Genomic DNA, 26,119 nt, shown 5'->3' with positions numbered 1-26,119 from the left:
TATATATATATAAATTCTTCAGCTTTAAAAAAATTTTACTAGCAGAAAAGGCCATTTTCATAGACAGATCCTGTTTGTAAACACATCAGAGGGTCTGAGCGCAGAATGAAGCTCAAGATTCTCTTCAAAAAAGTTTGAGGACTATTGTCCTAAACCTTGGGTGAAGTTGATAGTAAAGACATAAGCAACACCAATCGTTATCCAGTCTGGGATAGACAAAAGACGGAGAAAGGCTTCAATAATCTGAATCTGAAAAAGACTAACGTGAAAAAGGGAATTCCTTTGAACTTGACAGACCTGTTTAGGGGAGGTGTAAGAGTATTTTCAAGTACAGTTCTTCAAATTTAAAAAATGTTTTGCCTCTCTGAAACAAATTACAGCCAGGGATATGTTTTCAAAATGGCCTGAGGACAGGGCACTTCTGTGCAGTGTTAGCGTACGAGTGTGGTAGACTGTGGTGCTGTGAGGTGGTTTTGGCGCTGCGTGGGCTGGCCTGGCTCTTAGGTTATTTTGGTAGTGGTGAGTGATAGGGATACACTGCCCGGTGGGTGGGCTTAGTGTCTCTGGCCTTAACCATCTGAAGTAACACCCCATTGAATTCCATGTAGGTATTGGACGGCAGGTGCCACAAAAGCCTCCCAGAGGCACTGCTCGGGGACCCCCTCATTTAGTGCTACCCCCACCCCCACCCTACCCTCCTCCTGACACAGATGTGGCAGAGCCTCTCAGCTTTCCTGATGAAGGCGCTGGTGCCGAGGCCTCCGACATGAGACCCACACGTATGTGCCTCTTGTTTTCTTCCCCACTAAGTATTGGCCTCCCATTCTCCCCTCATGGTGTCAGGCTGGGTTTCCAGACTTTCCATTCTTTCCTTGGATGTGTGCCCCTCTCCTCTCCAGCTTTTCCATCTAAATGCTTGATGTAGTATGTCTCATTTCACAGTGAATGCATTCCAAATACTATGCAAAGAATGATTTAATTATTAACCACTATTAACCATTAAAGTTGTGGTTAGCCTCAACCACAATTGTACCTTGTGAGTAAAAATAGTTAGCTGGAAGCTGATGTTCCTCAAATTAGAGCTGACCTCACTGCATCTGCAGACAGTAATAGCAGTACAGTCTAGCATGACAATGATATGGTTTGGTTGATAAGCTCAACCAGGAAAGCTGCAAAGGCAAAGAAGTTGTGTTCAAGGGTGGTGAGTGGGGATTTACAAACTAGAACCTCTGAATGGTGTGACTGACAACTAAACATTAAGACTGCTATCTGAGGAAAAGAAAACTTAAGCACCAGATGGAGAAAGAGCTTAACATGAGTCTATCAGTATTCCCAATTAAAGGCTCATTTTGTTTCTATTTTGTCACACCCTGTCTGCGATCAAGCTGTCTTCATTGTTTCCTGAAGTTTCTTCTAGACTTTAATAAGTACTAGGTAGAGCAGCCCTTCCTTATGATGGGTGCTAGTTTCCCACATTTGTCCAGTATACTCCGATGATGTCAGCCACACATCAGCCTGTGCTCTCTAGCAGCCTTACCCGTGCCCTGTGGCAGCAATGCTTCAGTAGAAGGCAGGCAGTCCTGGAGCCAGTGCTCTGACAGCGTCACTGTGTGCAACTGATGAGCAGTGGTGCCCGTGTGAGCATGTGCAACCATCTGCTGACAACAGTCAGACTTTCCTCCACTGAACATGTGTTCTTTTTCTGTCTTGTAAATGACCACTGGCTTGCCATTGACTCCTAGACAAAGGAGATAATTGTTGCGTCACTTATGTACTCTCTAGTAAAATAATCATGATGTGTTTTCTCATTCTTCACAAGTTCTTGTATCTTTAAAATGTTTTGATCCTCTTGACATTGCACATACTTCCAAATGCAAATCATTTTATAGGGTATTCAAAAATTAAGGGTTTATATATATGTATCTATGTATGTATATATAAACAGTCAGAAAGAAGCTGTGACTTAGAAAACTGGGAGCATTTTCATCTCTGATGAGAGTGGGTTTAAGTGCTACCCCTGAAGGCTGTGAGCTTTCAATCACTTCTCCTGCTGTTACCCACCAATTTTCTTCTCAGAGGGACCAGCAAGAAAAGAACAACTGAGTGAAAGTGGGAAAGCTGAGAAACAAGCTGGGGACAATTAAGAAATGGTCACAAGACCAGGGGCTTTGAAAGGCTTCACAGGCTGGGAGAGCCTGGCCTCATACACCACCACCCTGACCTCAAGCAAATCCATAGGTTCATCCCCTCCATGGTCTCTACAGGTTGGGAGTCACAGGCAGGGTATGGTGTCTGCTGGAGAGAACGGCACACAAGATTTGAGACCATTGCTTACAAAGGTCTACCTCAGATTCCCCCCAGGTTTCTTCCATGCTTCTCACTCCTTCCCTCAGGATATTCAAAAAGAGGTTAGGGGAAAGAATGGAACCAGTCAACAGGAAAAATAAAATGTCCTCTTGCCACCTGGTACCATCTCCCCTCCTGCCCCATGCCAATTCTCCCCATACATCCACCTCCCTTTCTCTTAGTGAGAAACTACACCAGAAGAAGTTATAATATTGGCCAAGGTCTTACCCCCAAATTGGTAAAACAAAAAAATAGCATTGTGGTATTACTGGTCCCATTCATCACTCTATCCATTACCGTAGACTTTTCTTCCATCACATTGATCATCCCTATGAGGTTTCTGTAGTTTTCGCATTCTTTGTATTTTGTACAACAGATAGTATTTCCCTTAGGTTGTTAAAAAGAGAAATACATATTTTTTTGAAAACCGGTAAGCACAGTCAACACTCCTCAGGTAAAAAATTAAATAATACATAGATAATGGATTTGTATGCAGTTGTGATTTGGTGATAAGAAGACATGCAGTAAGTCCTCTATAGTACATACGTTCTACCTGTCCTCTTGTCCTTGCCCTTGACCTCCTGTCTGAGGATCTCATGAGGCCTCAGTCCCTCTGGCTTTGCCTTAGTGCTGCCAACTTTCCCTTCTACTGTCAGTGCTCTACCCAGGCCCTGAATTCACAATCTGGGGACTAAACCCTCTATTTCCGTTTTCCTGCGCAAAGTCTTGACACATGGTTGTTATAACCACATTTACCTGGAATAGGCAAAACAGAGAAGGCCATTTATCTGGGGCTTCTGACTGCTTTTTGAACTGGGGACAATTTTTGAACAGAAGAGGTAAAAGGCACCCACTGATGTCTGCAGTGGGCTCCCAGAGGCTACCTTTGTGCAGCTCTTCTTCAGGCACCCTGACTGGAGCCCACTCTGGATGTGGCCCCCCTGCCTTTTCTGGGGGTGATCAGCAGGGTGTCTTCTTGTATCAAGATCTCATTTTGATGTTTGTCCCCCTTCCTGCCTGGATCTCCTATTATCCTGTAGACATTTATTCCTTACTGTGTAAGGAGTGTATGGGAATATCCTATAGACATTTACTCCTTACTGTATAGGAGGCTTTAAGGTCTTACTCATATTTATATCCATTCTACAACTGGGCATTTGACACATAGCATGTATTTAATAAAGAAACCCACCAGAATATGTCTCACAGCTGCTGTAAGTACCAGATAACACTGATGCATGCCCTTCAATTAAGCTCCATTAAATTTAGCTGTTCCAAGCCAAAGCACATCCAACACCAGCACTTTAGGTCAGTCGATAGGACATTCTCAAAGGAATCATTAGCATCATCATATGAAAGCCTGTGATGGTCATACTTGTGCCAACTATGAAGTCTCTGTAGTATCTACATTTCCACTTCCCTCTTCTCAGCCATTCTCTGGTTCTCCTGACTATCAGAGTACCCTCCATGGTGGGTGTGTGGGTGACTCCAAAATAGTTCTCTAATGTGCCTCCTTCCTTTGTCTAAGCCTTTCTCCTGAACAGGGCTGTATTTAGTGACTTACAGCCAATAAATAGAACATAGCAACAGTAATGGTTATCTCTTGTCACTACTGAGTTTATGTTAGAAAGATGTGCTTCCACCTCAGGCTCACTCTCAGTCTCTCTGAGGAAAGTTGGCTGCTGTGCATTCTGCTGTATGGGGCCTCCAACCAAACGGAGGGACTGAGACCCTCAGCCATTTGTTCTGAGAACTGAATCCAGCTTCACATGAGAGATCCTGAAATGGGATCCTTCCCTAAGGGCAGCATTCTGATGGACATCTTGATATAGTCATATGCATCAGAGGCAATCCCCTATGCTTTTTCCAGAATCCAGACCCATAGAAACCATAAGATAAAGACTCTAGGTATGTATTGAGGTAATATGATCTATAACAATAGATAATACAGTTTGCAAGTAGGATGAATTCTTCTCAAACTTACCTAACGAGTGAGGTATTCTCTTACCTCATGGGAACTCAGAACATATTCAGAGTAGGACAGATTCAGTGCTAGTTGAATACAAAACCTACAGTTCTCATCAAAGATGGGTTTTTTTTTTTCAGGCTTTTTTCTCTTTCACCTCATGAGTTCATTTCCCACTTCAGTTGGTAATCAGGGGTCTGAGGCTGTTTGCATGTGTCAACTCCAGACACCAAAAGTTTCTGGCAAGAGAGAGTATCTCCTTTAATAGTTTTACAGGAAAAGGAACCTTTCCCAAAAGCCCTCCAATGCAGAGTTTATCTCATTATGTACAGTTGGGTAACATAGTCACCAGACCCCATCTACAAATTGAATCACCTTAGATTCAGAACCATCCCAACAGCTGAGAGCATTCACTGAGGTACATGGATGTCACAGTGGTCAACAGTAGAGCTCTGTTGAGAACCACCAGTAATGCAGGTTCTATGCAGCCAAGAATACCCACTATGCTTGGGTTGAGACTTCAGTTGAGTGCAGTCTGAAGAATGTAAGACATGCTCTGAGTAGGTACAGAATCCAGTGGTAAAGATCAAGTGCTTGACTCCCAAGACAGGATGGCCAGTCTTCTGAAACTATGAAATCACTAAACCGACATCCTCATGGAATAATTCCAGTGCAGGACTAGACATTTCAGATCTGACCTTCAACCTGCATTTCTCATTTCCTGCTTTTTCAGACTATAGAGACTAATAAAAATGCCCCTGACATTAAAATATTTCTCAGTACTCAGAGACTAACAGGTGTAATTTCTTGATAATGTTAGTAGTTAGGAGAGCAACAGAGTCAGGTTGCTGAGATTGTATGGTTGGCCTATCAATCCTTAGAATGCTGTATGTCATTTAAAATTATTTCCTACTTTATGAAGCATAACTTTTTCTTTTCCAAAGTGAGCTTACAGCTGATAAAAATGAAGTTTTGCAAAGCTAATTTGGAGATAGGGTGAATCTATGTGTGTGCAAAGACAAGAGTAAATGAAAATACTGTCTCTGTAAAACCTGTGCAGACAGGAGGTTCTTCGTACCTGACCCATGCTGTCATTCCCGCTGTCATTCCACTACTAAGACAACCTATAGGGCTTGGGATGATAAATATTATACATGCTTACTCTAGTGGAAGAGAATTATTTAGGCTAGATAACCTTGTAAAACTGCTGACATAAATGTTACTGTGAATGGACTTTTGGCTTTGGTTGGACTTAACCGTGATGAAGGGATTGTGGTTCCCAGATCTGTGTTCTATAATCTTCTGTTTCTTATTAATAAGCTTTTATGTTAAACCTTTAGATAGCTAATCATGCATGTGGGTACCTTAGTGCACATCTAAACCAGTATAATTTTTCATAGGGGTTTTTCCCCCATAACTGCCTCATCAGTTGCTGTCCGCTGACATTTGATTTCTGTTGAGCTTTCATTGCCAGTCACCATGATGGAAGTTATATGCATCTATCTGCATTGAATTGTTTGTTTATAAGATTTGTGGTACTTGTTCTGAGTAGGCAGAACTGAGAACCTAGAAAACTTTGGTACCCAGCTCTGAATTTCTGGTGAATGACTATAAACAAACACCCACACTCCTACACAAGATGAGGAAAGACTCTGGCTCAGGGACCCACCATGAGCTTCTGAGCAGAGAATATTAAATTGGAGGAGACAGGACAGGAATTTTGTTGATGGCCCTAAAATCAGAACCAATCCTCTGTAATTCACCTACCATCTTACTCTAAAATTTGAGTCAAAATTAAACACTTTTACACTTTTTTTCAAAACAGAATGACACATTTAACTCTAAAACTTGTAATACAAACACAATTCAGGGGTTTTTTTGTTTTGTTTGTTTGTTTGTTTTTTGGTCAGGGAAGCATCTAAGTGACCCTACAGGTATGTGGCCCTAAGAACAAGCTCAGGGGAACCTCTTGCCCTTGATTGTGTTTGTTTACCACTTTCTTTCCCTTGGCAAGAGGGCTGGCCACACAGCTGTTCTTGCAACCCTGGGAAAGCACAGCAGCCAGGAAAACAGGAAGTGCATGGTGAGTCCATGGCCCAACTCAAAAATGAAAGGAAGTCAGTCAGCGCCTGCAGTATTCAGAAGTATATCCAAACAACTGGAATGGAATTTTTAGCCTGTTGTTATTGTACCTTGAAAACTATAAATCAACCCAATATGAGTATGACTATGATTGAATGTTAGTGAGACAGGAAGCAGTGATAGACCTATGTATAGCTCTAAGAAAAAGACCCTATGAACTTATTTCCCTTTGCTAATTATTTCCTAACCCTTTATTCTCAAGGTGTTATGACCCTGTACTTGAGAGAATATGAAGGCTTTAGTGACAGCCCAGCAAGCAGGTGTGCACTGGGTCTGCCTGTGTCAGCTCATGAGAGCTGATCACTAAAATTTCAGAAATTTTGCAAACTAGCTGCTAATAGAGCCATAATTAAATTGTAAATTATACTTATGGTTGAATAAGTAAGATTAAAACTCATCACTTGTTATTCACTATTTATATATTCTTGAGGTTAGTGAATCCATATGACTCAGTAATAAAAGAGTGAAAATACTACATATATGCTGCTATACATCCCTTTCCTATGCCAACTTCAGTGACTTATATCAGATGGCTGAAATCAACCATGAAGGGAGTATTTATACTACAAAAGTAGGCAAATCAGGGTTACAAATCAGGGCTTAAGTTATGATTTTGTAAGTTACCCAGATATAAAAGGGTGATTGGGAATATTGATAATCCAGTCAGTACCTTGTGAAGAACACAAAGAAGAATTGTTCTTCCATTTTTAAAAAACTGCCATGCGATTCAGTGACAGATAAACTAACTTCCCGTATATGTCTATATGACTTCATGTTTATCTTACACCTTAAAAGTAACAGAATGTTCAGTCTACATTCATGTCAAAGCTACATGCATTTGTCCATAGTAAAAAAATAGCTACAGAAAAAAGGAATTTGGCAAAATTAATGAAAGCATTCTATGAGAATCAATTGGTTATACAGAACTTACAAACGAGATTATTGTATATTTTATTATTATAAATTTTGTGTAACTATTCATTATATCAGTAAAACTTTTATTTGTACACTCTTTGTCTTCTAGGCAACTAGTTAATAACCATTCACCAGTATGCCACAGACATGGAATAACAAATAGGAAGGCTGAAAGAAAGTAAACTAATTTTATGATTTTTTATTAAATATCTTTGCTTTGTTTCAGTCACTAAGAAGTGATCATGAATCTAAAATTCTCTGCTAATGCTAAACTGATAAATTAGGATTAATATGAAATGATACAAATTCAGGTGAAGCCTTTATTTGTTTTGATCTCTCTCCTTCTCTCCCTTGACCCTTCCCACTCTCCCTCAACCCTCTCTCTATCTTCCCCCTCCTCTCTTTTTTCCTCCCACGTTTCATAGGGTTAAGCCACATAATGGCCTCTTATCAGATGAGTCAGTTTCTCAGTAGAGAGAAAGAGGGGTCTTGTGAGAACCACAGTGATTCAATATGCATTTGTAGCTCATGTCTTTTTCCAACTCAGTAAATCATTCAGTATTTTTTGAGTTTACTCTCTGCCCTGCTCAGTATCAGCATGCCAAAGTTGGACAGACTGATATGCAACTGAGTGTGTCATCAAGTATTACCTGTTTTTCTCTGAACTCTACAAGTAATTGGGATGTTTTCCCATAAAGTAAGAACTCTATTTTGCCTACCACCTGGTTATGTATCTGCCTGCAAGGACTTTACAAGGTTTTGTATGAAATCCAGATAATTTTATTTGACCACCTAACATACATCAGTGATGCTGATCATGTAGTTCTTCCATGGGACAAAATTGTTGGATATGTTGGGTAAATAAAATCCAAAAATATGTTTTGTTGGATCAATAAACTCTTTTAGCCTTGGAAATAGACAAAGATATAAAGGAAAGAGAAGAAATAATAGTGTGACTTACCCACATATGATTCTTTCTATATAGTGTTACTTCCCTAGGTTTTAGGAGATGAATGAGAATGGCAGTGTTTCATTCTATAAGAGTTTGCATTTACTTTATGCTATTTATTTCCCCACAGTTTATTGCTGTGCATCATTCCCTACTCCTGCCAAGCGCTTCTGATGGATGGGCCCTTCCTGGAACAACAAGCCTCTGACTTTTCTCTGCCTCTGCTGTCCTCTGATTCCACTATTGTTTTTCCACCTGTTGGTATAAAAGGGTTCACCTTCTTTCTTTACAATTTTCATGCATAAACAGACATCTAGTAGAGGTTCATATTTCCTTATAGGAGGTAAAGATTTTTATATGTAAATTCTAGATTGATACTATTGATCTACCTAAAAGTCTCCTTTAATTGCTACAAGTATATATTCTTATTCAGAATCTTGGTCCATTCTAACTCATTGATTTACATTTTTCTTATTTTATATTCTTTTGCAGAATTTCTTTTCCATTTTCTCTTAAATTAGGTTGTGCCAATAAACTGACAGGTGTAGTTAATTTGGTTAGAACTGAAATAACCTGTCTATCAGAAAAACTAAGTGCCTAAACACTATGAATGGAATCTGTTAGAACTCACAGCTCATGATATTTAGTTATTTCCATGCAGGGAAGCATAGAACTCACCTTTTTTTTTTTTTTTTTGTAAGGTATTTTAGATTTTCTGTTACTGTTCTCTCTGGTATTTAGATAATTTAAATAGCTTAGAAGAAGAAAGCAGAGGAATAAAAAGTTGTCTCACTTCATCCCTTCACTAGGTCTTCAATCATTTTTCCATTTATTCACTGAGCACTGAGTATTGCTGATGCTAGGCATGATGTCTACTTTGACTCTGCCCTTGGATTTTATATACTTGTGGCTCCTCATGCAGAAGTAACAATGGTTCCACTTGCTAAATGCTGGTCTGGAGGTTTGAACTAGTGGTAAAGGTTCCCAAAGGTATTATAGCCATGCCTGCATGGGGGTGTTACTGTCCCTCCTAGAGTGAGAGTTTCTCTGCCACTTGAGAACACCCATCTACCAGCTGAGAGCTGCTCACACCAGTGGTCCTAAAACAGAGCAGGTGACAATAATCATGTCAGGATCCAGGGTTTAGAAGAAAGGATTTGTTTGCTTTGATTAGTTTTTAAACATATTGCTCAAAGTAAGAAAAAAGAGTAAGTGCTTTTTATCGGTATGACTGTTGTCTAGTTGATTGCAGTGAAATTGTGAGTGATGACTCATAAATAGGAAGTTCATATTGTTATTGCTATTATTTAATAGAGAAATATAAGCTAGATCTTTTGGAAACATATAGCTAGACCTATGCAACTAATTATACCATGCCTTGGTAAAACAGATAACAGAAAGTTTAAATATTCAGAACAAAATATAATGAGTTCAAAGTACCCTTTTTTGCACTGAAATAAAGAACTTTTGTTGATAAGTAGCAATATTTTGACCTCATATCATTAAGTGGGGAAAGTCTAAACAACAAAAGGTAATGTTTGCCTAAGTGTTGGGAAAAGCATCATGATTCATGACCCAGGCTTTTAAGGTTGTAGTAGTTACAGCAATAAGCATTTGTGTTAGAAATAGGAATTATGTTGAAGAAAGTAGCAATAGAGAATCTGAGGCAAAAAGTTAAGTGATAAACGAGGGAATGTAGTATTGACTATAAAATTATAGATTAGGGAGACAGAAACTATTGCAAAGATAAGAAAAGTCTTAAAAAAGAGAGAAGATACATATAGTGGGAAGCAAGTTCAGTAGACTAGACCAGCTAACATGACTGATAGAATTCAGCCATGGAACTCCTGATTTACCAGAGTAATGTTAGTTGGAGACAGATGGCCCATTCTTCAGTGCCTCAGTGTTCTCTGTCACCAAGATGGCCTCATATATGGCTAAGTAAACCTCAGGGCTATTTATGAACACATTTTACAGATTCTCTTATGTTATAGCACTGTTATAGAGCAGGATAAGTGATACCCCCAGAACCCCAAGCCTGCCTGCTCTAAGTAGGTTCTACCATCCACCACATCAAGAAAAAACATACTCTAGTGCCTAAGACCTTTAAAAGAAAGGAACTTTAATTCAATTAGTGTGAAATTAGTAGAAGAGAAGGGAAAGAATAAATAAACTCATTTCTAAAGCAAACATGCAGAGTTACCCCCTCACAGGTAAATGCCCAGCCACACAGGAGTGGCCCAAATTAGGCCCACTGAGACTAAAATGCCTACACAAGATTAAAGCACTTTCTGCTGGGGACTCATATAAAAGAAGCAAAAGGGGCCCAGCACATCTGGGACAGAAGGAGCAAAATCAAAATCAAGATAAGCACTGCCATTGTTAACCTCTCACAAGTCTCTCACCCGTGTCTGCTTGCTTCAAGTGTCTTTTTCCATGCCACACCCCCCCCAAAACTCTTGTACAAGTACAAGACTGAAAAGCAATCACTACTTCCTCACATGTCTCTCTGCTCCACATGCCTCTTCCAGATCTCCTTCTGGTTCTCCATTCCTCTTCCTTCCATCCATCCTTCCTTCCTTCCTCCAGTCTCCTCTCCAGCTTCTCTTCCCTGCTTCGCTCTCCCCTTCCTTGGGTGGGGTGGAGAACCCGGAACCTCCCTTTCCCTGTTGAGCACCCTGCAATAACATGAACAAACCAGGATAGAACTAAAATTATTTTGATGAGACATTCTTTCTTCAAAACCCTTGTATTTATAGAAGTTTTTTTTTATTTCTGGCTTATCTCAAAATCCATCCCTTCTTGTAGATTCTTCATTCTCCTTATAAACTAATAGAAGAACAGCTTGCTTTCTCTATTATGTTACTATAAAAGTTATACTAAAGAAAGGGAAAATTGAAATATCTTCACATTTTCTAACTAGGATATACAAAACAAGCAGAAACAATGATGGACCTATGACCAGGCAAGTTCTCAGAGGAGTCATTTGGAGATACCAGTTCTGGAGCACATGCTAAAGTAAAATAAAAATTAATGGTGTATTATTTTTCAAGTACCACTGGTTCACATTGCTACGTTTTCACAGTAGACATGTAACTTCAAAACAATGATTCTATTTATATGAATAGTATTTGCCATCTCACTTCACCTGGACTTTTGACCCTGTCATATGAGGAGTGTAAAATTAACTAGTTATTTTTAAAAATGCTCAAATTTAAGTGAAACAATTTGGAAAAATCTTAATACTCACTTATATTATTGGAAAAATCTTATATTTGGAAAAATCTTAAAAATTATATTTGGAAAAATCTTATATTATTTTAGCACCTGTTGTCAACAGTTACATATTGCATATGTTTTTAATCCTTACCAACAGTTGTCATGTTAATTTGGGCTCCATAATATGAATCTTGTTACTTTACGGTTTTAATGACTCATGTAATCTGATTGAAAATATTGCAATATGCAAACCAATGTTTTCCATCTCAAACAAACTTTCTACCATAGGGATAGTATCGCAATCTTTCAAATAGTACAGAAGGAGGTGAAGACCCTCCCAACAAGTATTGAAAGTATTCTTAAGTCAGCACAATCAATTCCAGATTGTTCAAAATTAGTCCACTCATAGAGCATTTACTTATTTTGTCCTCTCTGAAAGATGTGTGTGTGTGTTTCCACTCTTGTATCATTCATACCCAAGGAATATGGAGTAGAAGAAAATCTCAAAACAGGTTTGCTTCTTTTTAGTCTCCATGGTAAATTAATAAGAAATAACCTTTAGACACTTTGGTGGAGATAAATGTGCAAGTATGAAATGAAAAGATTTGCCTGTAGTTGAGTTCATGTACGCAACACAAAGTTGGTAACCCTTCTACTGAACAAGTCTTTTCACTGGAAACTGAAATTAAGTTTATCATTACTGTCTGTGTTTATTCTACCCATAAATGCTGTATAGGATTTTTGCCTTTTCCTTAAGAAAAAAATAAATTTTATTACAATGAACAAAGCTGTGTAAAAGTCAGAAAGTTAATCTGTCATTTCCTTGAGTAAAAAAAAAAAAAAAAATAAGAAAGAAAATTACCAAGAGCCTTGAGAGCAATTGAGATTTAGATTGGCTACATTATTTCCTGGGTAACAAATCTGCTACAAGGTTTCAAAGAGGAAAATAAGTGGGGTGGTGGGCGCATAACCAAGCCAGTAGCCCAGTATCTATCATACTCTCTTCTTTAGCCTGGAAGGGACTAGGGGGACTAGGATTAAAAGCAGAAATAATCCTCATGTAGTTGGAATAAGTGGTGATGGAGAATACAGAGACTTCATGAATAACACAAATTTATGCCAAAGAGTGACTATGGATGGTAGATTGCTACGTCTGGCCCATAAACATGTCCTCTTTTTGTCAGGTAAATTTGCCAATATTAAGTCAGATCTGTCTCCTGTGAAATGTGTAAGAGTCTACTTTGGTCTTTGTTCTTCAAGAAACCTACTCCTGGGGGAACCAGCATAGCTGCTCAGCTGGGGTCACCAGGCACCGTCTACCTCAGTATCCCATGGCCCAAGACTCTGGAAATCCCTCGATTTTACATTAGTCTTAAGCTACTTTTTCCCCAGTAGGATATTATATCTTTGTCAGAGTCTTGGATATAAGTGGAGAGAGTGGAAAAGTGAAGCACACACCTAAGAGAAAATTGCAGTTGTAGTGGAAGTAAAGAATATTTGTATCTCTTGCTTGTTTATCTCATTGATACACCTTCTGCCTAATTCCTAATACTTGATTTGAAGCCCCTCTCAACTATTTCTTTCTCCCACCTACTCTCCATTTAGGAAGGCCCACTGTGTACCTACAGTGATACTATTATAGGGTCAGGTGGGGAACACACTCTTGGAAGGCAGGCTTGGCCTTTTGGGCCCTTTTATCCTTGTTACATAGAGCTGTCACATGACTGAGAGTCGAAGGATCAAAGTATGCAGAGTCAGTCCATGGACAGGTGGCCTGTGTTGGAGACAATAGAAGACAGTGATAGACATGCTATATGTTAAACCTAAATTAAATGGAGTGAAATTAGATCCCCATTTAATATTGCAAGGTAAAGTATGGGAAACAATCAGAATTAGCAGTTTCTATTTTTTTTTAATTTTATGAACATGTAATTGGCCCACCAAAAAAATCTGTGTACATGTATAGCATTCAATAAGTTTTTTGACACTTGTATATATCTTGAAACCATCAGAATCAGGATAGAAAACATATCCAATAGTCTCTGAAGTTTTCTCGTGACTCTTTGTAATCATTTTTAATCTGTCTTGTGTGCACAAATAAAACATTACATTAGTAATTATATAGATTTTGACAGGACTATAACCCTAATGGGGTATAGCTAGTAATAGCGTTTTTTCTACCCATAAATGCTTCATAGGATTTTATAGATATACATTTCTAATCACTGACTTTTTTATTGAGGTACATTGGTTTATAACAAAGTTTTCAGGTGTGCAGTTTTACAAATCAGCAGTTTTATAAATTATTGTGTCTCTAGACACAATGTTATGCGTACTACTAAAATTGTTTTTTTTTTTTATCTTTCATCATACAATTGACCCTTTTACAGATCCCTGCTCCCTTTCCCTCTGGTAACCATTATTTTGTTCTTATAATCTAAAAGTTGGCATTGTTTATCACACATGAGTAAAAGTATTTGTGCTTGTCTTTCTCTAACTTATTTCACTTAATGCCCTCTAATTTTCAAAATGCAGTTAATAATAACCAAAATCCTAAGTGAAGCTCTTTGTAACCTCACAAGGAAGTATTAGACTGTAAACCAACAAGAGGCATTCCTGTGCTGTGTCAGTGTCATTAATCTGAATGGCATTATGAATGTGTTTTTGTGAACTGGAAATACATGCTGTTAACACACAAGTCCGCAAATTTTTTCTTATCTGTGCACGTTTTCAAGAGTAAAAAGAAGATTGCTGTCAGCTGTGTAATATTCTGTCTTAGAAAGGTACAACTATCTGACTTAGCCATGCTTGCTAAAGAAAACTGGAAGGGGTTCAACTACATTCTCTGCTGAGCCCCACTTAGATATGCTGACAAGCTGGGAAACTGGTCCTCATTAAGCTGTCCACCTGGAGGAGTTGTGGGGTTGTACAAGAACAAAGCCCATCAGGCTTCATGCAGAGGACAGTGGCCCTCACTCTACCCCTCCCAGCTTACTAGCTGCAGCAGAAAGCTGGGATAATGAGAAGCTTTGTCTGCTTATATCAGCCACCAAAGGAAAACCCACATTACCTCATTGATGGACAGTCTTGAGGAAAATGGAAACAAAGACACAAAAGCATCAGCGTTTTAGTAAATGCCAATATTATATGCAGGCAATGATACAAACAGCAGCTTCATGACTGTACCCACACGCAAGCCTTCTGTTTACAGAGAAAAGTCAGTGAGGCTGCAGAAGTGTAGGTACTTGGCTCAGGCTGGAAGACTATCTTCTACTGCTGGTATGAATATAGAATAACACACACACTGTGTGTGTGTATTTATATACACTTGTATATCAATATACTATATCTTTTTTAAAAAATAAACTTTACCATTTCAGTGATTTTGAAGTGTCCATTCAGTTAATTTTAAGCACATAGGCCTTATCATGAAACGTCATCATGGAAATTCAAAACTGTATGCCCATTAAATACCAACTAACTAAACATTTTATTATACAATGAGTAAACAATTATCTTTTTTTCTTTTTAATGTGTAAGCTTTGTTTTACTGTACATTTTTATTGCATTAGAATGTGAATTCTATAAAGATCTAAAAGGATATGGTATTATTTACAGTTAAGTCATCATGGAAATCCAAGTTCAGAATACTAAAGTGTCATGGTAAATGTTCATTAATAATTGAAAATTTGATAAATAAGTTGAAAACAAAACCTCTCAACATCCTCCCCCAAATCCTAACAAATGCCACTCTGTCTCTAAATTTGACTACTCTGGGAACCTTGTTTAAATAGAATCATATTGTTTGCCTGTGATTGGTTTATTTAACCTTTAGATGCCTGGAATGTCCTCCATGTTGTAGTGTATGTCAGAATTTCCTTTCTTTTTATGTCTGAATAATATTCCATTGTGTTTTTGAATCATGTTTGTTTATCCATTCACCTGCTGATAGCATTTGGGTTACTTCATCTCTTAGCTACTGTGAATAATGCTGCAGTGAACACAAGCATGCAAATTTCTCTCTCAGATCTGCATTCAGTTCTTTGTGATATATATCTACAAGTAGGATTTTTCATGAATTAGTGCACTTTACCTGCAAACAAACATCTCAACCTGACTTAATCCACATGTGTGGAGATAGTGCAAGTTTGTAATCCAGACTCTTTCACAGGCGTTTTTAACCAATCACTGCAGCCCAGAGTGTCATACACCCACTGGCTGTAGTCAGAAGGCACAGACCAATCAGTAACCAGGAGGACAAGCGTGCATATTTGATTGGATAGTAAGGAACCTCTCAGGTTACCAGATACTGAGGAAACCTGACACACCATCTGAATCTAGCATGAGGATTAGAAATACAAACTATAGCACATGGGCACAACAATTTCCTCCACATATCTGTGCCCAAGTTTCTTTATTATGATGTAAGGTGATTGTGAGAATCATACTTTTGGATTCCTATAAGAGTAGTGACTGACTTCTAATAAATTTTAATATAACTGTTATAAAAGTGGCTAATATTTAAAAAGCAGGTGATTAGGCATCAAAAATATCAATTTACATTTTCTCAAGCAAATTATATGTAGTAACACCAGTTATTCTCATGAAAAAAACAAAAAACTCTGGCATGCAGCAAGACTGTTTTCTGATGGGTGCTCCCCTGTCAAGTCGGTGTTTGTCTCTCACAGATGATGCCTGGTCCCTGATGATGTGCAGTTTGGGCCTCACCCTTGTCAAACTGGAGAGGTGAGGAACTCAAGCCCTCATTCTATAAAAAGCAAAAAATGAAAAATTCTTTTGCAAATACACTTTAGATAAAGTGTTTCATTTTCTCTTTCATACGCACACAAATGATGCAAGGTTGTTTCATAGGATATATATTTTTCAAAACATAAGATATTAAGTGATTTTACATAGGATATTAAGTGATTATATATATTTCCTTTGAAGACATTGCTTAAAATGTCCCCTTCTACAACCCCTAAATGTGAAACCCTTGCACTTGTGATATGCCTTATAGGACTTTCTGAAAGTGGGTGTCCTCTTTTACTGTCTAAGTGGATGCTGGGTCATTTGCAGCCTGAACAGATTCTGGGTCAGTAGGAACACCACTTCTGTGTGTTATCCAAAGGTCTCCTCCAATTTTTGGGTTTTCCCAAGCAGTCACCTCCTCAGGTCAGGATGCCTGGTGCCAGTTACTCTAAGAGCTCCTTCAGAGGATATGGTAAGTTTTGTCCATGACTAACAAGAGAGATCACATTCTCCTTCAAGTTTCCATGTGATGATGAAACCCAAAGTAAATAGGTGCCAATGCCATCTGGGGTCACTGAAGCTGGCACAGTTGCTCTTAAACTGGTCTAATTTAGTCAAGTCTCCTGGAATAGCTGCTCATCAACCACTTCAGAGAAACCACTGATGCTACTTGGAAATCTCCAGGTCTCAGCAAGGAATCAAGTGACCTGGACTTCAATGCTTTGAGCTAAGTCAGTGGCTTGCAGTAACACAGTGACCCAGGATTTCCATTAGAGCTGGGGATTAAAAGGATATCAGAGGCAGCTATGTCCAGCAAGTGCCCTAACATCTACTGCCTCTCGTGGACATGTTAGCTAGTGAACATAAAGAAAAACAAACCAATGATATCGTTCCTATAGCTACTCATACATGGGATTACGTTCTACTGATATCACTTGGTCAGGTTTGTACACAAGGAAAGCTAATTTTATAGACTAAAAGAAGAATCAGACCACAGGTAAATGTATGTTTTTAACTTTTCAGGACAATTCAAAGCATGAGAAAGATAATGAGGTTTTTATTTTAAAATTAGAACTATTTAGTCCTCTTTACTCTTGAGACTTGATAAAATATCTACCTTTAAGCATATAAGTGGGCCTTTCTTGTCATAGTAATACAGCAGTTCACGGTGAAAACACTAATAAGCACAGGGCACTGGCGGGACACTGGACAGTCACAGGTATATGGGGGTGAAAAGCCAGCAGTGTGTGTCACAAGAAATCTGTTAATGCCTTACAATGTAAACACAAGGTTCTCTGCTACACCAGCCCCTGGAGAGTGTCAACTCAGAACATACATAGAAGATTATCTATTAGACATCTGTTCTTAGGAAATCAGCCAGTGAATGAGGAATGAAAGGGGCCTGAGGATGTCATATTGTGAGGCCAGAGACTCAAATTTGCTAGAAGACCAGGTGAGGAGATACTGCCTTTGTGTCCTCCTGCACCCTGGGAAGCCAGAGGGACACACATCTAGCCTGCCTCACCCTCATGAGAATTCAGAACCCTCAAATCCTCTGCTCTCCATTATCTAACATTCTGAATTAGAGGCATGTTAGAGACAGAATTTTGAGGTATATTAGGTGGTATTCTACCTGAAGACATGCATGCTTTTCATAAAGCTTCACCATCCTAGGAAATTTGGCAGCAATATATGGGAAGGAGCCCATAAGTGAATGATGGGTGTTGACCTCACCAGCAGTTCTCAGTTAGGGCCCAGCTGAGTCTACATCTCTGCTCGTCAGGCGAAATCACACTGCATCAGGTTGACTGGTCCACATACACAATATGTCCTCAAGTTGCAGAACTTACATATGGGAGAAGGAAATCATTTTTCTCAAATATATGCTCTGGTAAATTTCATTAAAGGATATCTGGCCTGAGGCACAGAGCAGCGCAAGGGCCAGACTGTGCTTGCCAGCAATCACAGGGCATCCCTCCTCACTCTTGGCACTGTCGTGCATGATAGGCTGAAAGAAAAATACACCTTTTCTAAAGAAACATCTCTTTTAGTGGAGGAGTCCTTCAACTAAGCCCTATGAGAAGAATTATCTTGTTGTTTATAGTGAATGCTTACTTGGACTAGAATCTTCTATAGTTCTATCATACTATGGGACTCACCTACCCAGAACTAAATGATGAAAATGTTTGTAAAAACCAAGATACCCTACTTAAAAATTAGACACTTTTAGGCTGATGAGAAGATGATCAAACTTGGCAGGAGATGATGAAGGCTGTACACACACTGCTCCTAGCATGACCACAGCAGGGAACCTTTGTCAAGCTATTTCATTTCCTTGGCCTCAGATTCACATAAATATTTGAACACGGTGATCTGGAATCTCCTACCTGTCTGTGAGTGCTGTGTGCTTCAGTTTCTGAAGTCAGAGCCAAGGGAATTCCCATATGATTGTCCTTCCATGGAGGCAACTCAGAGTAGCTAAACTTTAGTGCGGATTTGTGGTGGTGTGAGCTGTTTTTGGAGCTAAGAACTCGGTATCTACTGAATACGAGAGTAGGAAACAAGAGTATAAAATGTACTGCAAATGAATAATTTCAACCTACACTCATGCAACTAATTGTATGTGCACATGTGTGCTTAAAGTTTCCCTAATGTTTGGTAGAGACAAAGCATCTCATTTCAGAAACCTTCTTAAACTTCATTTAAGAATCCATTCATTTAGAGGATCATGCAACTATGTAGATAAAATATGACAAATATATTTACATTTATAATTTTTCCTATTGTTAGATATAGTTCAGTAAAATTTCAGAAAATAAGAAAATTGGGATGAAAAACAAATGGGATGGGAACCTTATCTATGAACTAGTCTATAGACAGGAACATATGCTCTAGCCATCATGTGGAAGACATAATTAAGTTTGACAGTGAAACTTACTGTTGTTCCCCGGCCTCTGTGGGGTGGAAGGTGAGATGGAGCTTGCCTGCAGGTGGGCTGACTTTTGACCACAAGGATAAATAAATATGTGTGCACCAAAGACAAGCAGTGGAAGAAGCATCTGCAGTGTCTGAGGCTGGCACCTTTTGGAACGTGTGGCAGTGGAGGATTTATTAAATACGACTTGGGATTAGCATCTCCATTGTATCCTGACATGGGAATTGAGAGCCGAGGGCCCTTTCTTGAAGGATAACAAAATGAGGAGAGAGTGAAGATCCAGGAAAACTGAAGGAAAGAAAAGGCATCAACAGTTGAAGTGGGGATATGAGAAAAATAGGCCAAGATGATGCAAGGGAAAAGGAAGACTCTAGATCTCATCAGGATGACAGATAAATGACAATAATATTGGATACTGTTTACCACTCATTCATCCCTCTCTGTCTCCCCCCAATCACCATGTCTGTTTTTTCAGATGCAACAAAGTTGTATCTCTCAAGCTTCCCAGGCCACCCCTTGGGAGGTCACCATTTTCAGAGCCCTCTTCTCTCCACCAGGGGCATAAGTTAGGGTCTCAGAGATGTGCTGAGCCTAGGGAAGTGCTTCAAGTCTCCAGTTTCTGAAAATCCCATGTATTTGAGGTGGTTATCTTTTCCAGTTTCAGGAGAGACCTGAATGATTACTTGCTGATGATTACATCTGCTTTACAAGGCTAGTCAAAATAGCAACAAGCTTATCTTAGTAAGTAACAACACTTACCAAATTGCTATTATATTACAAGGGCTGTCCTAATTGTTTACCACCTTTTGGCGTGTAGTCTTCATGGGCATGTAGTCTTCATGGCAACTGCTTCAATAAAAGATGATGGTTCTTGTTCTCATTTATGGATGAGACAGTCAAAATCTTCCAGGACTGGCCCTACCTGGTGGTGCAGTGGGTTAAAGCACTGCACTAAGAAGCTTAAACCACTTCCACATGAGTTCGATCCCCACCTGCCCCAGAGGAGATCCACATGGCGTGGCAGAGACCTCTCCTGACCCACCCGCTTCTCCCTCCAGCAGTATACTTCGTCGATCTGCCTGTTCTGCTCCTCACTGTCCCTGATAAATCGTCTCACCCTCTGCATTTCTGGCCTGTACCCCAGTTCTGTATGAATAAATAAATAAATCTTTAAAAAAAAAATCTTCCAGGACTAATTTGGTCAAGACTGCTGTTAAATTAGCGGCATAATTATTTAAACTGATAGGAGAAAAATAGTGTGTGTAATCAATTGAGTATAAAGTGACTTATATATCTAATTTTCTTCACATACTTGAGAAGTTTTGTTATACATGTATCCTAAAGCTTTCTAAACAAATAGACTGAAGGAAATATAATGAAATACAAACCATGATTATTTTGGGGATGAATGGTTATTTTCTTTCCAATTGTTTTGTGTTCTTCACTTTCTATACTAGATAAAGAGAAATTTATTTTGAAATTCAAAAGAATCATATGGGAGAATGCTGTAAAATGCAATTGTGGTGGAGACATTGCTAAGGGATGAGGGCAGAGGGTGGGAATGAAGGTACAAAGTGTTCATTACTTCCATCTTGGAGCCCTTGGGGCAAATGTTAGTAACAGAGAGGAGCTGTGGGGTGTGGGGAGCAGGGAGCACCCATGAAGTTATTTTGGGAACTGGTAGGTTTTGCTGAGATAAGCATTTTCTGGTCAGCAAAACTAAGTTATTTTGGGCCACTGTAATTGCAATTTAGACAGGTGGTTTTAGCATGGAACTTTTAATTTATTGTTGGCTTAATCTGTTTACTTTGAACAAGACTGAAAACCTTTTCTAAAATGACAGGCCTCATACAGACCTTACTTTTGTTAAGAGTGGATGCGAATTTCCAAGGTAAGCTGACCCTGGTGAGGAAGACAGAATTGTGGTGTCACCTTCACTTATTCTCATGCACACCATATGTTACTGATTGTGTGGCTTTTAGACAATGTACAGTGGGTTATATAACCTTAGTGACTATTCAGCATTTCTCTACTCATTTTTGATGCCATATTAGTGCTTTGTAGTTTCTAAAATTATAGTGAATTTGCCTTGCAACAAGCACCTAGTGGAGTATCTCCAGTATAAAAAAAGTGTTTTCTCCATTATTTCAGGACAAAGGATTGTTTGAATAATCCATCTGAACAGTCTGTACTATTCAGTCTTTCCCAAACATCAGGCATTTTATACAATTAATAGTAACCATAGAAATCACATAGACCAGGAAAGTCAATGGGGTAAAATAGGCAAGTGAAATTATGCCAAATGTGAGGTGAGAGTCCTTTGAAAATCATACATTCCCTCTACTGTTGAGAAGGGCTGCTTTCCCCAGATGACTGTTTAAGGTACTTCCACTGTGAGAAATATTTTTGACACATGACTCCTTCCCATGCATATCCTGCAGTGGTTCCAGAACTCATGCTCCCTGGACTCTGTGATGCAGTACCTTCTGCCCAGAGTTGACACCTTTCACTTTTCCTTCCTGGTTTATTTTCACCCCCTCCACCAATACATCCTTTCTCTTTATTAAGAAATAATTTGCAACCACTTGGGGATGTGTTTTCTTTTTATATGTCACTTTCCTTTTGAAATCATTCTAGTATGGTTTTTATAGAAGCCATATCCCCTCTGCAATTCCCAGCAAAATATCACTTGTAACTGTATTAAAGACATTCTTTGGTGACTTTCCTTCAAAGTGGGAGATAGTTGACAAGCATTGAGATGGGAAGCAGCACCTGCCAGTTAAGGAAAGAGAAAAATACTCCTGCCTTGTGAGAGAAAGGACTGGATGTGAATTTTAAAAACTTACCAGTCCATTAACTCCAGTGTGAGTAGGACAGAAAACCCTTAGCAATATACCAGGCTTATCTGTGGCTTATTCCCAGCTGTGTAAGAGCTGGGAGAGGGAACTGCCCTGGTAGCTCAGGAGATGTTTGAGGAAGCATTTTCCCAAGTGTGGACCTGACCTACAATGACGGCATCACCTAGGATTATTAGAGAAATTCAGTTGTTGGGGTCCGCCAGATGTACCTGAGATGGCAAATCATTCAGATGCCTGAGCAGTCCATCAACAGTTACACATGTTTGAGTACAGGTCTCTGTGACCTGAAATATGGTCTTTACTAAGTTGTGCTGCTTTACATTAGAACAAAAATGTTTTAATTTAGTTGACCTATTTTAGTGACAGTGGTGAAGGGAGACAAGAAAAGTGTCTGTCTGAATCATCTGGGCTGCCCTTGACAGCTGTGCACTGGGAAAGCTCTGAGCGGTGTCAACATTGGGTTGGACTTGGGTAACAAAAGATTTTGGTGGTATTAACCTAGAAGTAGAGTTTTTTCTTTACATTTGTCCTCCATTTAAAAGTCTTGCAACAAAGACAAGAAGAGAACTAGAGGAAAGAGTTGACTGTTAAAATGCATTCACTGTGCGCAGACATACTGCTTTATGCATTTGCACATCCCTCGCCATCCATCCCTTCTTTGCATTCTGTTCTATACTTTTCAACTTTCTTTGTAAAATGTTTAACTTTTAATTGTGCTCATTTGTTTATTTTATTATTCATCACCCCAAATAAAGCAACAGCTGAAGGACTTTCTCATTAGTGCTCTTTAGGTTTTGCTAATTCTGCACTGCTAGTCTACTGTTCAGTTAAAATCACAGTGTTGTTAAGTACAGTTATGATGTCACCACCATCGGAGCATGATGATGGGGTGTGTGCACTCTGCGTGTCTGTGGTCTTTATTCACATTAGGCATCCTCTGACCGCTGACTAGAGCAATAATTTTCAAACCAAATACAAGGAAATGACACATAGCACCATTCTAATTCCTGAACTACATGAATAGTACTTAGATAACTCTTAAGGGGTTATGAAATAGAAGTCTATTTCTGCATTACATTATAAAAAGAGCTCTGGTGTTTCCAGCTGGTCAGAGTTTTGAATCCTGTCTCCTAAACCCAGAACTTTTCTTCTCTATGCATAGAGCTGTCAGTGAGCTTAGAGAACCTATAATCTCACTAGGAAAAAAAAACTCAATAATCTCCAAAGAGCACCACAGATGTGTCTAACAGTGTTCCCACTGTTCATATTCATGTTTTGTGGGGATCTTGCCTTTGATAGTGACTGACATCTCTATGTGTTTATTCCTTCTCTCCAGTAAATCACATTTAGTGCTCAGGGCCAGAGAACCTCGATCAAGGGTGCTTTGTTAGAATTCTTTTTAATTTTACTTAAAGATGCTCTTCTATCATTATCTCTTATATAAACTAGAACTCTTCTCACGTCTGAAAATGAAGAGAGCACCAGATACTGACCCAATGACATTTATATTTTAAGCCATTTGTCAAATGTAAAAAATTCCCACACAGCATTGTTTCTAAGTTTCTTTATATTTTTTAAACTCATTTTTAAATAGAACTCATTTTGCAGTGATTTTAATTAAAACAAGGTTCTGGCTCAAAACAGCCATGTGGTTGTCTAAATGTTTAAATGTTTTTTACAGTCACCGACAGGATAAAAATTCAAAGGGCTTTTCCCCAAAATGTTGATTTTTGAAGGAGAATTTTGTACTTAGCCATGCATGCGTACATGTTGCCCTCTGCTTTCAGTGTCTCCAAGGAAGTGGCTGTGTTTATATATGCCCTCCTTTAAGCTTAGCGCCCTAATTTCCCAATTTCAGGTTTGGCAGGCATGTTGGTGCTGGGCTTGATGGACAGTGTGGGAGCTCAAGTGTCCACTGATCTGATTCTTGCCATGTTTTGTCCAGTGACACTGCCCCTGGACGCTGGAGGTGTCTGCAGCACAGATGGGGTTCCTCCCGTGTTGTCAGAGGCCGAGGAAACTGTGTCTGTTGGCAGCTGTTTCGCATCGGAAGACACAACAGAGGACTCAGGGGTGATGAGTTCACCTTCAGACATCATCTCACTAGATTCTCAGCATGACATCGTGAAATCCAAAGATAAGTGGGCCACAGACCAGGAAGACTACAGTGACCAGGACTTGTCTACAACTCCAGAACTTGGTCCCCAGAAGAGCCTTACATGGGAGAGGAATGACTCTAGGAACTGGAATTCGAGGTGAGTTGGGACAGCTGGGAAGGAAAGTGGTCTTTCCTCATGGTCATTCAAGCAGTTGTTAAGAATCTGCTGTGAGCCAGATGTCCACAAAAATCATATTCCCCACATTGGGGGGAGTATTATACACAAGCCTGTCTTGACACTTTCCAGATATGCAAGTATTTGTAAATAATACATTACCTATTATCTTGTTGGTTTTTAAGCTTTATGTAAGTGGTCCCACACTCTTAGTATACCTTTTCATTTTTTCAAGATTGATCCATGATGATACAATTTGTTATTTATTTATTTAGATAGTTTATTTAGTTGTCCTTTGTCTAATTAATGAACTTTTAGACTATCCTGGTTTTTCACCACTGGTAACAATGAACACATTCTCCATATGTCTCTTTTTATACATAGGGTTCCCTAGATGAGCAATTGTTAGACCTACATTAAAAACTCATCTTAAACTCCATGGAATACTGACAGATCGGCCTCCAAAGTTTAAACATCCTCCCTCAGTATCTATGACCTGCCACTCTACATGTACATTGTCATTTGGAACTAGCAGACATCTGAGTTTGCAATCATATTGGTGTCACATGGTATTTCATGCAGCTTTAATTTATAGTTCTCTGGTTAGTAAGGATGAACATATTGCCATAATGTGTATTAGCCAAAAATGCTTTTTCATAGCCCTTATCCATTTAAAAGAAAATAGGTTTTATCTTTTCCAAATAATTCCTCCATTGCCTGTTATTTGCACATGGAAAGCCTCTAAACCTATAGCTTGAATTTAACTTTATTATCTTATATGAAAATTGCTTTTAATTTTAGTGTGTTGAATTTCTAATTTCTTTCCAAATATATATGATGCTTGCATATTGGAGATACCTTTCTCTACCTAAAGCATTAAAGCTTGTCTGACTTTATTGTAAAAGCTTAATGTGCTTTTTTTCCCAAAATGGTTTTCATCCACTCGGGCTTTACTTATGGGAATGATGTTGTTCCTATACAGAGTCTCTGTACGTGCATTGGTCAGTTTCCCTCCCTTTTCCTTGGCCTGGCTTGTCTGTCACTGCACCAGCACCATGATGGCATCAGTCCTTCATCTTATCTAAGAAAGCAGGCTCCTTCTCTGCACCCCATCAACTTTTTTTCACCTTTTAGATAAATTTAAAAACCAATCACACAAACAATGGTAGAAAAATAAAGTAAAAAACAAAGAATAACAATATATGAGGCCCCTACCAAGATGAGTGAATGCCTTTTTTATTTTTTATGTGTTCTAACTTTGTCCATTTGTATACAAAATCTTTATCTCATCACTGTAATTGTGGTATCACAATTTTGATTTTTTTTTTACTTTCACAGTAAATCAAATGGCTTATCACAAGCATTTACCCATGTTGGTATGTACACTTTCTAATGATTTTAAAGTTAAGGACAATTCAGAGACTAAGTTTGTATTTCAATAGAAAGAAAAGGAAAAGGAGGCAATGAGTGCATTCCTACTGCACTCCACACAAGATGCATTTTGCTGAGGCCCATCTTTGCTGTTTGACTCTATATAAGCAGAGAAAAGTGATAGAATTTTTTTTTTGGTAGTCCATTTAGCTAAGGAAAAGAGCTCCTGTGGTAATCTCCAAGTCTGTTCTGTGATTTTTCATGAGAATTGTAACATGGAATGTTACATCTAAAAATAATTAGACAAATGAAGGGAACCCCCCACAACATGAATAAAGAAGCTGGAATCACCCTCTCCTTTGAAAGCAGCTAAAAAAAAAAAAAAAAAAAAAA

At 38.9% G+C, this 26,119-nt stretch overlaps 1 protein-coding gene across 1 annotated transcript in view; it reads left to right on the top strand.

The window, feature by feature from the left end:
- COBL (cordon-bleu WH2 repeat protein) overlaps window positions 1-26,119 on the top strand; it is a 227,681-nt gene that overhangs the window by 167,243 nt on the left and 34,319 nt on the right. Inside the window, exons 9-10 of the mRNA XM_012733951.1 lie at window positions 609-779; window positions 24,028-24,337. Coding sequence (XP_012589405.1) covers window positions 609-779; window positions 24,028-24,337 — 481 coding nt within the window. The remainder of the gene's footprint in view (window positions 1-608; window positions 780-24,027; window positions 24,338-26,119) is intronic.

The sequence above is a fragment of the Condylura cristata genome, unplaced genomic scaffold (assembly GCF_000260355.1).
Source record: "Condylura cristata isolate star-nosed mole 26May11 unplaced genomic scaffold, ConCri1.0 scaffold00044, whole genome shotgun sequence".
Lineage (NCBI taxonomy): Eukaryota > Metazoa > Chordata > Mammalia > Eulipotyphla > Talpidae > Condylura > Condylura cristata.
This window is presented reverse-complemented; position numbering and strand designations above follow the sequence as displayed.